The 14,698-nt window shown below is 45.0% G+C and overlaps 1 protein-coding gene across 1 annotated transcript in view; it reads right to left on the bottom strand.

Moving 5' to 3' along the window:
* Positions 1-14,698, bottom strand: part of LOC126235534 (Down syndrome cell adhesion molecule-like protein 1) — a 210,247-nt gene that overhangs the window by 24,593 nt on the left and 170,956 nt on the right. Inside the window, exon 12 of the mRNA XM_049944253.1 lies at positions 180-485. Coding sequence (XP_049800210.1) covers positions 180-485 — 306 coding nt within the window. The remainder of the gene's footprint in view (positions 1-179; positions 486-14,698) is intronic.

A 14,698-nucleotide genomic window follows, 5' to 3' on the forward strand; every position in this document is an offset into this window, starting at 1 on the left:
TGGATTTGTTGTTATTTAAAGGAGTTTAGTATTGGTAATTTAATAAATTGTGTGCAGAATCTGCTGTTTGGATATTATTGGGAGGAACTCCTTGGATAGTCGTCCTATAAGAATGCACATTCCATGGGTATAGACAGAAGTCAAACCCCCCGCCCCGAGTGAGCCGTGAGATGGCTTACCGCCGGCGTGAGTGAGCGTGGCGAACGCGTAGGTGGCGACGGTGGAGCCGGCGCTGTTGTGCGCCGTGACGCGCAGCAGGTAGGCGGTGCCGGCGCTCAGGTCGAGCACGGGCAGGTCTCCGCCCCCGCCACTGGGCGCCACCTGCGCGTTGTTCGACACCAGCGTCCACGCCGGCTCGCGCCGCGCCTTGTACTCCACCACCACGGACGTGATGGGGCACCCGCCGTCCTCCCACGAGCGCAGGTTCAGCGATATCGACGTCGAGTTGATACGTATCAGTTTCGAATCCGTGGGGGCGACAGGTGCTGAAAAGTGAAAGTCACCGAGTCCGAGATCCACACTCGTTAATTAAGATAAGCGACCAGACAAACCTGGTCACCCCTAGAGAAATCATTAACGCGTGGATTTGGTCAGGAAGTGGGTCCACAAGGATGCGCCAAGTACGTCTCATCCAGGTTAGGCCGCTTGCTGAGAATTTGATCTAATTTCAATAAGGCGAATTGACTGACAACATCTATGTACCAAACAGTAGAAGACATTACTTTCAAAGATAATCTACGGTGGTGTGGAACCTCAGTAGAAATAAACTTACGTGATCACAGCTGTTTAGCTTTTACAGCCCTAATAAGCCGAAGCAATTTGCGATATCACCGTATGTACTGCGTCCAGTGGTCAAAGTGATGGTTCTTGTACTCGTCTGAGACGATGGAAGAGCTCCAGCCACAAATAAACTCTTTCAAACTGTGGTGTGCGTACTGTAAGACCTTCGGCACACACACCATCAGATTATTTGACTTGTCGCTCTAGTGAAGTAGGCGAGTGTCAGCAATATGTCTCGTGGTCTTATCGTGGCGTGTTTATCTTCTGCCGTTAGGTCAGACGATAGAAATGCCACTTGCACGCTTAGAGTAGCAGATTGACGGTGACAAACTTTAAACAGAACTTGATTAATTTTCACACACATTTATTAAAATAATAAAAATCATAGATATTACGTAACTCGATTTTGGATGCTGTTTACAATTGACAATATGAAGTTCCTTTGGTCTTGGTACGTTAACCTTATTCTCACATATCTCTGATACTTGATAAAGTGTCTATTCATTTATCTTCATGGCTATGTACAGGAATATGATAATCTTATTAGGCGCAGACTGAAACTTGACTATAGACTGGTACAGACTAATGCAGACTGGTACTGACTAATCCAGACTAATGCAGACTGACTAATCGGAGGTCTGTACACTCATTATAAAACCTCGAGCGTTCAGGTATCACTGCACGAGTGTGATCCGAGAGGAGAAAAGGTTCTACGTTAGCAGCAATCTCATTGGCTGCGTTACATATTAATACGCGGATCGGCGGAAGCAGAATTTGGTCCGTCTCTAAGACAGCGCCACCTCGTAGTGCGGAGACAGACGAGCGCTGCGCCTGCACTGTTGTGCTTAGTGGGGCGCGCTCTAGTGGGAAAGTTGTGTACGCGCTGACTACGCGGAACTATGTACACAACACAAACACGAGGATGGTAGAAGGCGGTCCTCTGACTAATATACACTATCTTTCGCTTACGCCGTACTCCTGTAGCGATCACAGGGTCGGCGCGGTTTCAACGGATTTGGAAATGTTAGTGTTAGGGATGGCCGGATGCCCTTCCTGCCACCACCCCGTACCTCCCAGGACGGAATCAGTGTACCCCAACTGTCTGCATCTAGTGTAAGTCGTGAAATGGTGCGGATGTGTTTCAAATGTCTGTGATGCGTGTAACTGAGGCAGAACGTGGGGACCAGCCCGGTATTCAGCTAGCGGGATGTGGAAAACCGCCTAAAAACCACATCCAGGCTGGCCGGCACACCGGCCCTCGTCGTTAATCCGCCGGGCGGATTCGATCCGGGGCCGGCGCGCCTACCCGAGTCCAGGGAGCGCGCGTTAGCGCTCTTTTTTTTTAATCTCATTTTGTTCTCTTTCGTTCGTTGTATCTGCTAAGGGCGGACGTCGTAAGACACTCGTTTCGGTCCGTTGTTGATCGGTGAACTCAGTTTTTTTATTACAGAGGGCAGCTAACCCTCTGACCGAACACGCTGAGCTACCGTGCCGGCGATGCTCTCGGCTACCCTGGCGGGTCTCTGACTAATGTACACTAATACTGTCTTTTCCTCTCTGTGTTCTACAGACGAGAAGCGCGATCTCCCAGCCACAAGGACAGAGTTCAGATAACGTCTCAACGTAAGTATAGGCAGAGGAAGTGCTCTTAATTACTGTACGCTGCATACTCAACAGCGACTTCCAACCCGAAGGTGAAGTCCAGAATCGTATAGGTTCGCAACAGTACAGTGCCTAACTGTTCTAACAATAAACTCCCCTAAGAGCAAAGACAGCAATTCCATCTGTACCAACAAAGCTGATATCGATCGACCGTCACACAAGGCGCTCACAACGGAAGACCCTGTCTCTCCACCGCTGGCCTCCCAGCAAGGCTCAGCTCCCCACCATCGTAATTCCGAAAACGAATAATATTCCCGAAACCATGGAATATTCTCCATCTCTACAGATTCTTCCGAACGCCGACCAACCATATTTTAGTCTTCTGACGTCCAGCGCGGAAAGTTTGCGAGGAAAAACCTATACTCGTACAATGGTACGCTTCTGAGTAAAAATCCTTAGAAATAACCCAGCCTGCGTGGTTTCCGAGGTGCCGCTTCTTCGTTCCTCTCACCTGCGTTCAAGATTTGCAGAGTTCGGAAGTATTATCCGGTTACCCTTCCGGCCCTACTACAAAAGCGCCCGGCCCTCACCCTATTGTGCTCCAGAGCTCAGGTGCCACGACGTCCGTCTTGCTACTTCCCGTGTTTAAGCAGAACCAACACATCTGCGTGGCCTTCCAACCACAGCTTGAGTTCCGCCTGCCGTTTCATTTCCACTGTCGCTCGCAGCTTCTACTAGTATGATAATAAAGACACTCCGTCACCTTTCATGCAATAAGCGTTAACAATTATTTACAAGGCGTACGTGACAATGTCAGTCTCCTTTATATATTCATATATACGATGTACAACCTATCTGTTGTGACTGTAGAAAATTTTAATTTTTATATTTGCTTTTGTCACCATAATAAGCGTCCAGGCCCGATAGGCAAACAGCCAGCCAACATTAAGAAATAGTCCACCAGGACGTAGGGACACGACAAACGGCGGAGGCTGCCAAGTATGGCTTGTTGATCAAATAACTTAGTGTGTGACTTCCTGCCAGAGGAAGCAGCATGAAGCAAACTTGCGCAATGAAAAACGCAAACACCAGGGCGATAATACAGCAAGACAGAGTGTCAGTCACGTGCGGAAAAGACTCGTGTGGAACCAAATTAAGTTGTGTGCAGCTAGAAACGAAAGTGTCCTGTGGAACCGAAGGCATTCTTGCGCAAGCTGACCAATTAGAAACGAGAGTGTCGTGTGGAACCATAGGCATTCTTGTGCAATCCGATCACTTAGAAATGAAAGGGTCTTGTGAAACAAATTAACTCGTGTGCACCCAAGTACATGAGAAACGAAATAAAAGGCCAGGCAGCGGAATAGCTAGAGGCAGAAATTCAGATGCAGATTCAGAGCCAGTGCCGGCAGTTTGGAGATTCCCCAGTGAGACGCCAGCGGGGCCGAGTAGGAACATAGCAGCCGATACAGCTGATAAAGACTTCAACTACGAGAAGACGGTGATAGACTCTGGTGGACACTCAGGAACTGCAAATCAAGTAGGATTTTTAGAGTTTCATTGGAAAAGTGTTGAACAGATGCTGTCAGACTTTGTCTCAATTACTTCGAGGGATTTCAGTGCTAACCAAGAACAAGTGATTGCTTTGTACTTGTTTCTTATATGTACTGGCAATTAGCTTTGAAGTAGCAAGTCCGAATAAATAGACTGAATCTTACTAAGGGGTTTATGGTCCAACACATCACATAAGTAAATATGAGAATAAACTTGATAGAAACTAACCAATCTTTTCTGCCTATTGCAATTCTGTGAACTATTTTCAGGAAACTTATTTGCTTCAAACCAAGGAGATTCTTTCCCTCTCATATCCTATATAAAGGTTGACAGCAATTTATAGCTAACCCATTGTCGTTAACGTCCCGATTGCGCCACGGAGTTCGCACTTACTTCGTTCTGGTATAGTGCGGCTGTGCCGGGACGCGACATATCACATGATACCTAATTGTGTTTGTAGATCACGGCAAAGTATGTGGATGGGTGCTTGTAAGGTGCGAAATTATAGCCACCTTACACGATTTAGGGAAATCACGGAAAACCGAAATCTGGATAGTTGGACAATATAAGCAGCCGTCTTAGATTGTTAGATTGTTTGCGGTGATGCTGTCGTCTATCATCTGTAAAGTCATCAAAAGATCAAGAAAAATTCCAAAACGATTTAGAAAAGATACATGTATGATACGAAAATTGGCAACTGACCCTAAATAACGAAAAGTGTGAGGTCAGTCACATGAGTGTTAAACGGAATCCGTTAAACTTCGGTAACGCGATGAATCAGTCAAATCTAACGGCGGTAAATTCAACTAAATACCTAGTAATTACAGCTATGAACAACTTAAATCGGAAAGAACACAAACCAAAGAGTGCATTTTATTGGCAGAACACTTAGAAAATGCAACAGATCTACTAAAGAGACTGTCTGCATTACGCTTGTCCTCCTCTTTTGGAGTACTGCTGGGCAGTCTGGGATCCTTACCAGATATGATTGACGGAGTACATCGAGAAAGTTCAAAGCAGAGCAACACGTTTTGTATTATCACGAAATACGGGAGAGACTGTCACTGGCATGATACAGGATTTGGGGTGGACATAATTAAAACATAGACGTTTTTCGTTGCGGAGGAATCTTCTCACGAAGTTTCAATCACAAACTTTCTCCTCCGTATGCGAAAATATTTTGCCGACGCCAACCTACATGGGAAGAAACGATCATGATAATACACTACTGGCCAATAAAATTGCTACACCAAGAAGAAATGCAGACGATAAACAGGTATTCATTGGACAAATATATTATACTAGAACTGACATGTGATTACATTTTCACGCAATTTGGGTGCATAGATCCTGAGAAATCAGTACCCAGAACAACCACCTCCAGCCGTAATAACGGCCTTGATACGCCTGGGCTTTGAGTCAAACAGAGCTTGGATGGCGTGTACAGGTACAGCTGCCCATGCAGCTTCAACACGATACCACAGTTCATCAAGAGAAGTGACTGGCGTATTGTGACGAGGCAGTTGCTCGGCCACCATTGACCAGACGTTTTCAATGGGTGAGAGATTTGGAGGATGTGCTGGCCAGGGCAGCAGTCGAACATTTTCTGTATCCAGAAAGACCCGTACAGGACCTGCAACATGCGGTCGTGCATTATCCTGCTGAAATGTGTGGTTTCGCAGGGATCGAATGAAGGGTAGAGCCACGGGTCGTAACACATCTGAAATGTAACGTCCACTGTTCAAAGTGCCGTCAGTGCGAACAAGAGGTGACCGAGACGTGTAACCAATGGCACCCCATACCATTATGCTGGGTGATACGCCAGTATGGCGATGACGAATACACGCTTCCAATGTGCGTTCACCGCGATGTCGCCAAACACGGATGCGACCATCATGATGCTGTAAACAGAATCTGGATTCATCCGAAAAAGATTTGCCATTTGTGCACCCAGGCTCGTCGTTGAGTACACCATCGCAGGCGCTCCTGTCTCTGATGCAGCGTCAAGGGTAATCGCAGCCATGGTCTCCGAGCTGATAGTCGATGCTGCTGCAAACGTCGTCGAGCTGTTCGTGCAGATGATTGTTTTCTTGCAAACGTCCCCATCCGTTGAGTTAGGGATCGAGACGTGGCTGCACGATCCGTTACAGCCATGCGGATAAGATGCCTGTCATCTCGACCGCTAGTGTACGAGGCCGTTGGGATCCAGCACGGCGTTCCGTATTACCCTCCTGAACCCACCCATTCCATATTCTGCTAACAGTCATTGGATCTCGACCAACGCGAATAGCAATGTCGCGATACGATAAACGGCAATCGCGATAGTCTACAATCCGACCTTTATCAAAGTGGGAAACGTGATGGTACGCATTCCTCCTCCTTACACGAGACATCACAACAACGTTTCACCAGGCAACGCCGGTCAACTGCTGTTTGTGTATGAGAAATCGGTTGGAAACTTTCCTCAAGTCAGCACGTTGTAGGTGTCGCCACCGACGGCAACTTTGTGTGAATGCTCTGAAAAGCTAAACATTTGCATGTCACAGCATCTTCTTCCTGTCGGTTAAATTTCGCGTCTGTAGCACGTCATCTTCGTGGTGTAACAATTTTTATGGCCAATAGTGTAGATGTGTGTTTGAACAGTCGCCCTCCCGAATTCGAGTCCAGTGTGTTTACCACTGCGCTACCTCGCTTGGTGGTGAAGGAGTGTTTAGCTGAATGAACTTTGCTGTTGTCTTTATGTGCCAGTGTTATCAATGGCCTCTTGCGAAGTGGCCGAGTCGAAATGTTAATTACATGTTGTTCCCGTCACCATGTCCTCTCGCTAACAGTTTGGGGTGGACCTTCGTTTACTGCCAGCAGCAATTCGTGTCGGATTGAAATCGATTTTGACTCACAAGGCGTGAAAGGCGTCTCCGGTTTCTCTCTCTCAGGATCTTTTTCCGACCACAATTCAGACGTCGTGTTTCGTCGCCGCATGTATTACATCACTGTTTGTAGACACGCTGAAATGCCCGCCGCGAATTACCAAGTTATCAGGCGCTTACTCGAATGATTCTTGAATGTTGTCCATGAATATGGGATCCTTACCAGGTACGCCTGATAGAACAGACAGATAAGATCTAACGAAGAGCGGTGCGTTTCGTCAAGAGATCGTTTAGTTGGCTCCAGAGCGTTACGGATATGCTCAGCAATCTCCAGTGACAGACATTAAAAGGGAAGTGTTGTGTGTTATGATGACGACGAACGAATCGTCGCCCATGTGAATGACTGGTGGCCAATGCTAAATAGAAACATACAAATTTCTTCTTTGCATATATAGTAGGTTTGTCAGTGTAGTTGGTAAGGAGCTGGCTGCATGGTCTGGGCTGCAACGACTAAAATAATTAGAAGTCGTTGGTAAAAAATATTATATTGTACTTAACTGGTGCTACAGGAGTCTTCATAGTCAGGATGAATATAATTACAAACAGAGAGCTACAGAGGCATCACATAGGCCGCACTTTAACTAGGAGCCTTGTTAGAGGTTGCTTACTATCAGCTCAAGGCTCCACTACTTTCCTACTTGACCTCCCGAGCAAGAGTGGCCGAGCGCACGCCAGAGACTTTCTGCAAGCCGCGGAGCGTCGCTAATCTCGACTCGCGGCTCCAGCGATACTAGTACGGACCGCAGTCGATAACTGCAACCCCTAACAAGTGTGGTATCGAACGTTGATGCCACATTGTGCATCGTGTAGAGTTTTTGTGTACTATTGAAATTTCGAGAGAGTACTTTCCGAGAAGAGTCGGACAACATATCACTTCCTCCCACATGCAGCGCGTTGAATGACCACGACGAGAAAATTCGCGAAATTAGAGCTAATACACAGGCTTACCGACAATCATTCTTTCAACGTGCCATTCGCAAATGGAACAGGGAAGGGGGAATCAGTTAGTGACACCGTAAGTAGCATCCACTACATACCGTTAGGTGGCTTGCGAATGTAGATAAAACAGCGCAATAAACATATGTAAAGAGAATTGGTTCCGGCGGTTTAAATACCGTTTTCAACTCACCTACGCACATCAAACATTGTGCCACTCCATGTTGAGCCGGCCGCTGTGGCCGAGCGGTTTTTCGCCCTTCAGCCCGGAACCGCGCTGCTGCTACGGTCGCAGGTTCGAATCCTGAATCGGGCATGGCTGTGTGTGATATCCTTAGGTTAATTAGGTTTAAGTAGTTCTAAGTCTAGGGGACTGATGACTTCGGATGTTAAGTCCCATAGTGCTTAGAGCCATTTGAACCACTCCATGTTGTACACTGTCATTTAGTCATAAACATGGTGGTTTCTTTGCAGACCAGTGAAGGTAGGTTGTTTGTACCACTTGCTTCTTTTATTTCCTGAGACCATTCATTGAATTTTTCAGATTCACCTTGTATCTTGTTTTTTTTTTTTTTTTTCCTCAGTGTCAAATAACATCGAACATTGTTTCTATTATTAAATAATTCCGACCTTTACACCATTGTAACTGTTTTCATTAAAAAATGTCCATCTATTTCCGTCGTTGTCTGTGCCTACTATAATCCTTTTCTTCGTCGGTATTGTAATACATTAATATCGATACATTTTTGCTTTGAAGTATTTTGTCTTTATTGTGGGAGAACATTCTAGAAAGAATACCAGACGCTCCTGCAATCTTTGCAGTGTGTCACGAAAAAAAAGGAAAAAAAAAGATTAAGAAGAAACGAAACCAATTACTGTAATTGGAGTGATCTTGCGGATATAGGTTAACTTTCCATGTTTGCGTTCGAGGCGACAGTCTCCTGTTCTTGCGCGTGCACAGTCTGCAACATACTCAACAATTGTAGAACTCTACACCCTGCAAATTCAGCTGATTGATGTGGTAGCCCACTGATTTACACTTGAGTAGATGGCGCGCACGCACAACATGTAGTCAATTTTGACCTGTAAGACGTTCGTGTAAAGCAGGCTTTCATGAGTGAGCGAGAAAAATCATGTGAGAAATCCATAGAATCCCTCAATAACATTTTTCGACGGTTCCGTAAAATTTCTGTACACGTCTAACATCACACTAATTAAGAGACAAAGTTAGAGTAGTCACTTCTTCTATATCATTAATCAATGCCCTGTAAGAACCGGTTAATAGTAGACAATATGTCATTCAAGTGGTGTCGTCCACGACAATGTACAGAGTGATTGAGAAAGAAAGAATAGATTTCAATTGTTTATTACAGACAAACTATGAATGATAGAAACAGATTGCGCATGTCACTAGATAGAGAAAGGTTCAAAGTTTTATGCTCGCAAAGACACTATACCATACACGCTTGCTCCATAAAGTGTGCGCTTCCCCTCTACAGACAGAGAGCAGTATGTCGTCCAGAATGGGGTGACATCAGCAGAAACACTCACAACTTCCAGTGTGCCCCAGGGCAGCGTAATAGGTCCGCTGCTTTTTACGATTTACATAAACAATTTGGTCGATGGTATTGACAGCGGCATTAGGCTGTTTGCCGATGACGCTGTAGGAAAGTTGTATCACACGATAGTTGTGAACAAATCGATGAGGATTTGCAGAAAATAAATGCGTGATGTAATGACCGGCAGTTATCTCTCAATATTAGTAAATGTAACCTACTGCGTACAACAAGGCGAAAATCCCCATTGATGTACGAGTACAAAATAAATGTCCAGTCTTTGGAAGCGGTAACATCCGTCAAGTATCTGGGTGTGACTATTTGAAATGATCTCAAATGGAACGATCAGATTACAGAAGGAACGGGCAAGCCGAACTGTAGGTTGCGGTTCATTTGTTGAATCCTGAAGCGATGCAGTCCTTCAACAAAGGAAATTGCTTACAATACGTTAGTTCGTGCAGACTTAGAATGCTGTTGGTCTGTATGGGACCCTTACCAGTCGGGTCTGATTCAAGAGATTGAGAAGGTCGGAAGAAGAGTGGCAAGATTCGTGACTGGTACATTTAGCCATCGCGAGAGCGTTACAAATCTCATTAAAAGTTTGAATTGGGACACACTTGCAGATAGACGACGCGCAAAACGGAAGGGGCTGTTCACTAAATTCCGAAATCCGATCTTCGCCGAGGATGTAGAGCATATATTATTAGCACCAACATGCAAATCGCGCAATGATCACCATTCAAAGATAAAGGAAATTAGAGCTCGTACTGAGGCGTTCAGACAATCGTTTCTCCCTCGCACGATCCGCGAGTGGAACAGAGGAGGGGTAAATATGACTTCGTCGCGAATTGTGCCCTCCGCCACACACCGCTAGGTGGCTAGCGGATAATTTATGTAGATGTAGATACACTCAACAAGAGCATCATTCTTTGCTCGAGAAACATCGAAGCGATAGTCCATTTCTTTCCACACACGAATTAATAGGTCCCTGAACCGACAGCTTCAACAACTCTGTTTCTCAGCTCTGCGAGTTCTGGTGACCTGGGAGCTTAAAAGCGATGAACAAGATGTTGTTGTCCACCTCTTCCAATCCAACTTTGTGGGACGGTGTTATTAAGATAACGCCCCACCTTAAGGTGAAAGTGAGGCGCCGGCCGCTGTGGCCTAGCGGTTCTAGGCGTTTCAGTCCGGAACCGCGCTGCTCCTACGCTCGCAGGTTCGAATCCTGCCTCGGGCATGGATGTGTGTGATGTCCTTAGGTTAGTTAGGTTTAAGTAGTGCTAAATCTAGGGGACTGATGACCCCAGATGTTTAAGATGTTTAGTCCCATAGTGCACGGAGTCATTTGAACCATTTGAAAGTGAGGCAGCGCGCTGTCATGCATTAAAATGAAATCACTGGACTCTTCAATAAGCTGAGGAAACAACCAATTTGGCACCATATCCAGGTATAACATTCCTGTCGCAGTTTTCTCCGCAGAAGTGAAAGGACCATAAACATTGTGATTCAGTTTCGGTGAGTCTCGTATGTTCCACGACGATGTCGGTATTTTGTGACCCCCAAACCCTTACATTGTAGCTGTTTACTTTACTCGATAGATGGAACGTCGATTCGTTCGGAAAGATGAGTCGTTCGAAAACAAGTGTCCTCCGTTATATCGAGGAGAAGTGGAATGAAAAATTCGTACCTTCTTTTCTAATCCCCGGGACGCAGTTGCTGTAGTAACTGCAACTTCTAAGGCTTCATAAGCAGGCGTCCTTGTTCCAAAATACGCCACACCGTTGTTTGAGGAAGCGGAAGTTCCTAGCCTGCCCCTCTTGTGGACTTATGAGGTGTGAACGCGTCTCAGATACGCTTGAAATTATCATCAGACGTGTCTAACTCACGAGTGGTCTTACCTTCGCGTATGCAACCAACGTCCAAGAATTTTGTTGCCAGAAGTAAATTTGCTTGTGTAGAGGCGGCGTCTTGTTGAATCGACGGCGGAATGCCCGTTGCACTTGAACAATGGATTGACTTCGCGGAAATTCCAACACATTAGTTATTTCTTTTGTGATGTACTCACCATGTTATACAAACAATAGCGCAGCTGTGTCAAAACTTTGAACCTTCCTATAGCCAGTGACATGTGCAATCTGTTTTTCTTATAGTTGTTCGTACCAAACAATTGTTACCTGTTCTTTGTTTTTGAATCACCCGGTATTGTTGTCAGCTACTTCCGAAATTCTGCATCACCTTAACAAGCATTTCTTTAGGACTGAGACCAAATTCTTTGAATACTGCATTAAGTACTCGGCCGATGTTAGTACACTTCAGACTTAAGATGCTCCCACGGAAAAAGTCGCAGACTGTATGGTCCGGTGATCGTTCTGGCCAGCAGACATCGTCACGTGAAGCAAATAAACGTCCTGGAAATACCTTTCTCAGCACTAGGAAAGAAATCTGAGTTGTGTGAGCGGCGGCTTTGTCCTGCTAAAACAATTTTGTCAGTCTGTAGAAACTGAACTTTGGCGTAAAAAAAGTGCTATCATGTGAGTGTATCGTTGAGAGTTTACTGTCACAGTGGTACCATACCATTCTCTTCAAAAAGGTAAGGATCGATTATCACGTCTCCTCCAACCTAACACTATACAAATACATAGTCATCACGTAGTGAGGTTTCATGAAGTTCACTACTGTTTTGTCCACCCAAATATCGGAAATTTTGACGATTAACGTATACTGAAAATGAAAATGTGCTTCGTCACTGCGAAGGACCACGGCATCTCAAGGAACATTTACAGGAATGTTTGCATATAACGTCACACGATTGTCATCACGCTCAGACAATTGATGAAAATATCCCTCTGATTCGGATGCAATCGTAAATCCTGTTGCAAAAATTCGACGCACACTCTGATCAGGTAACTAAAGAGCTCTAGCCGGTTTTCTATCAGATCTCTTTGGACACTCCTGAATTATCGCCTTACTGCATTAATGTCATCTGGAATTCGAACCTGCGTAGTTTTCTTGCTCCTTTTTTACGATGTCACCAGCTGTAAACAGAACTGCCCACTCCACAGATAACATTCACGTTAAAACAGTTCCTTTATTTTGATCGATCTACTTTTTATTTCAACTTTATACATTAGGGAAGCTATTTTCCCATATCCTTTATCTCTTCGATAAGCAAAATTGGATAACAATCTTAAGCGGGATCTGGAACACACACAAAAACACGTCGAGTCTGCACCGGGACAAATGGAGTTCATTGCATTCTGTAAGGAGACCCAAAGCCCGCGTCTTTGTTAGCAAACACTACTTCCAGCTAGCTAGTGTCTCCATATTCTGAGACTGTGCATCTTTCAAGTGCACTACACGCAACAGACGGCTACACGGGTAGGAGGGGTTGTGTGGCGTGGACTGGGCGGTTTTTTTAGGTTAGATGGCCTCGGGCAAGTACAGAAAGGGCAACAGTCTCAAATTGTGAGGGGCAAAGACTGGACATGCGGGGACCAAGCATCAATTGGGATTGTAATTGTAAACTGTCGAAGCTGCGTTGGTAAAGTACCTGAACTTCAAACGCTGATAGAAATCACCGAATCTGAAATCGTTGTAGGTACGGAAAGCTGGCTGAAGTCAGAGATAAATTTTGCCGAAATTTTTACAAGGGCACAGACGGTGTTTAGAAAGGATAGACTGCATGCAACCGGTGGTGCCGTGTTTGTCGCTGTTAGCAGTAGTTTATCCTGTAGTGAAATAGAAGTGGATAGTTTCTGTGAATTATTATGGGTTGAGGTTATACTCAACAACCGAGCTAGGTCAATAATTGGCTCCTTTTACCGACCTCCCGACTCAGCAGCATTAGTGGCAGAGCAACAGAGAGAAAATCTAGAATACATTTCACATAAATTTCCTTAGCGTGTTAAAGTCGTAGGTGGAGATTTCAATTTACCAGATATAGACTGGGACACTCAGATGTTTAGGACGGGTGGTAGGGACAGAGCATCGTGCGACATTATACTGCGTGCACTAACCGAAAATTACCTCGAGCAATTAAACAGAGAACCGACTCGTGGAGATAACATCTTGGACCTACTGATAACAAACAGACCCGAACTTTTCGACTCTGTAAGCGCAGAACAGGGAATCAGTGATCATAAGGCCTTTGCAGCATCCCTGGATATGGAAGTAAATAGGAATATCAAAAAGGGAGGAAGGTTTATCTGTTTAGCAAGAGTAATAGAAGGCAGATTTCAGACTACCTAACAGATCAAAACGAAAATTTCTGTTCCGACACTGACAATGTTGAGTGTCTATGGAAAAAGTTCAACGAAATCGTAAAATGCGTTTTAGACAGGTATGTGCCGTGTAAAACTGTGAGGGACGGAAAAACCCCACCGTGGTTCAACAACAAAGTTAGGAAACTACTGCGAAAGGAAAGAGAGCTTCACTGCAAATTTAAACGTAGCCAAAACCTCTCAGACAAACAGAAGCTAAACGATGTCAAAGTTAGCGTAAGGAGGGCTATGCGTGAAGCGTTCAGTGAATTCGAAAGTACAGTTCTATGTACCGACTTGACAGAAAATCCTAGGAAGTTCTGGTCTTACGTTAAATCAGTAAGTGGATCGAAACAGCATATCCAGACGCTCTGGGATGATGATGGCATTGAAACAGAGGATGACTCGCGTAAATCTGAAATACTAAACAACTTTTTTAAAGCTGTTTCACAGAGGAAGACCGCACTGCAGTTCCTTCTCTAAATCCTCGCACGAACGAAAAATTGGCTGACATCGAAATAAGTGTCCAAGGAATAGAAAAGCAACTGAAATCACTCAACAGAGGAAAGTCCACTGGACCTGACGGGATACCAATTCGATTCTACACAGAGTACGCGAAAGAACTTGCCCCCCTTCTAACAGAGGTGTACCACAAGTCTCTAGAGGAACGGAAGGTTCCAAATGATTGGAAAAGAGCACAGGTAGTTCCAGTTTTCAAGAAGGGTCATGGAGCAGATGCACAAAACTATAGGCCTATATCTCTGACATCGATCTGTTGTAGAATTTTATAACATGTTTTTTGCTCGCGTATCATGTCATTTCTGGAAACCAAGAATCTACTCTGTAGGAATCAACATGTATTCCGGAATCAGCGATCGTGTGAGACCCAACTCGCTTTATTTGTTCATGAGACCCAGAAAATATTAGATACAGGCTCCCAGATAGATGCCATTTTCCTTGACTTCCGGAGGCGTTCGATACAGTTCCGCACTGTCGCGTGATAAACAAAGTAAGAGCCTACGGAATATCAGACCAGCTGTGTGGCTGGATTGAAGAGTTTTTAGCAAACGGAACGCAGAATGTTGTT

The sequence above is a fragment of the Schistocerca nitens genome, chromosome 2 (assembly GCF_023898315.1).
Source record: "Schistocerca nitens isolate TAMUIC-IGC-003100 chromosome 2, iqSchNite1.1, whole genome shotgun sequence".
NCBI lineage: Eukaryota > Metazoa > Arthropoda > Insecta > Orthoptera > Acrididae > Schistocerca > Schistocerca nitens.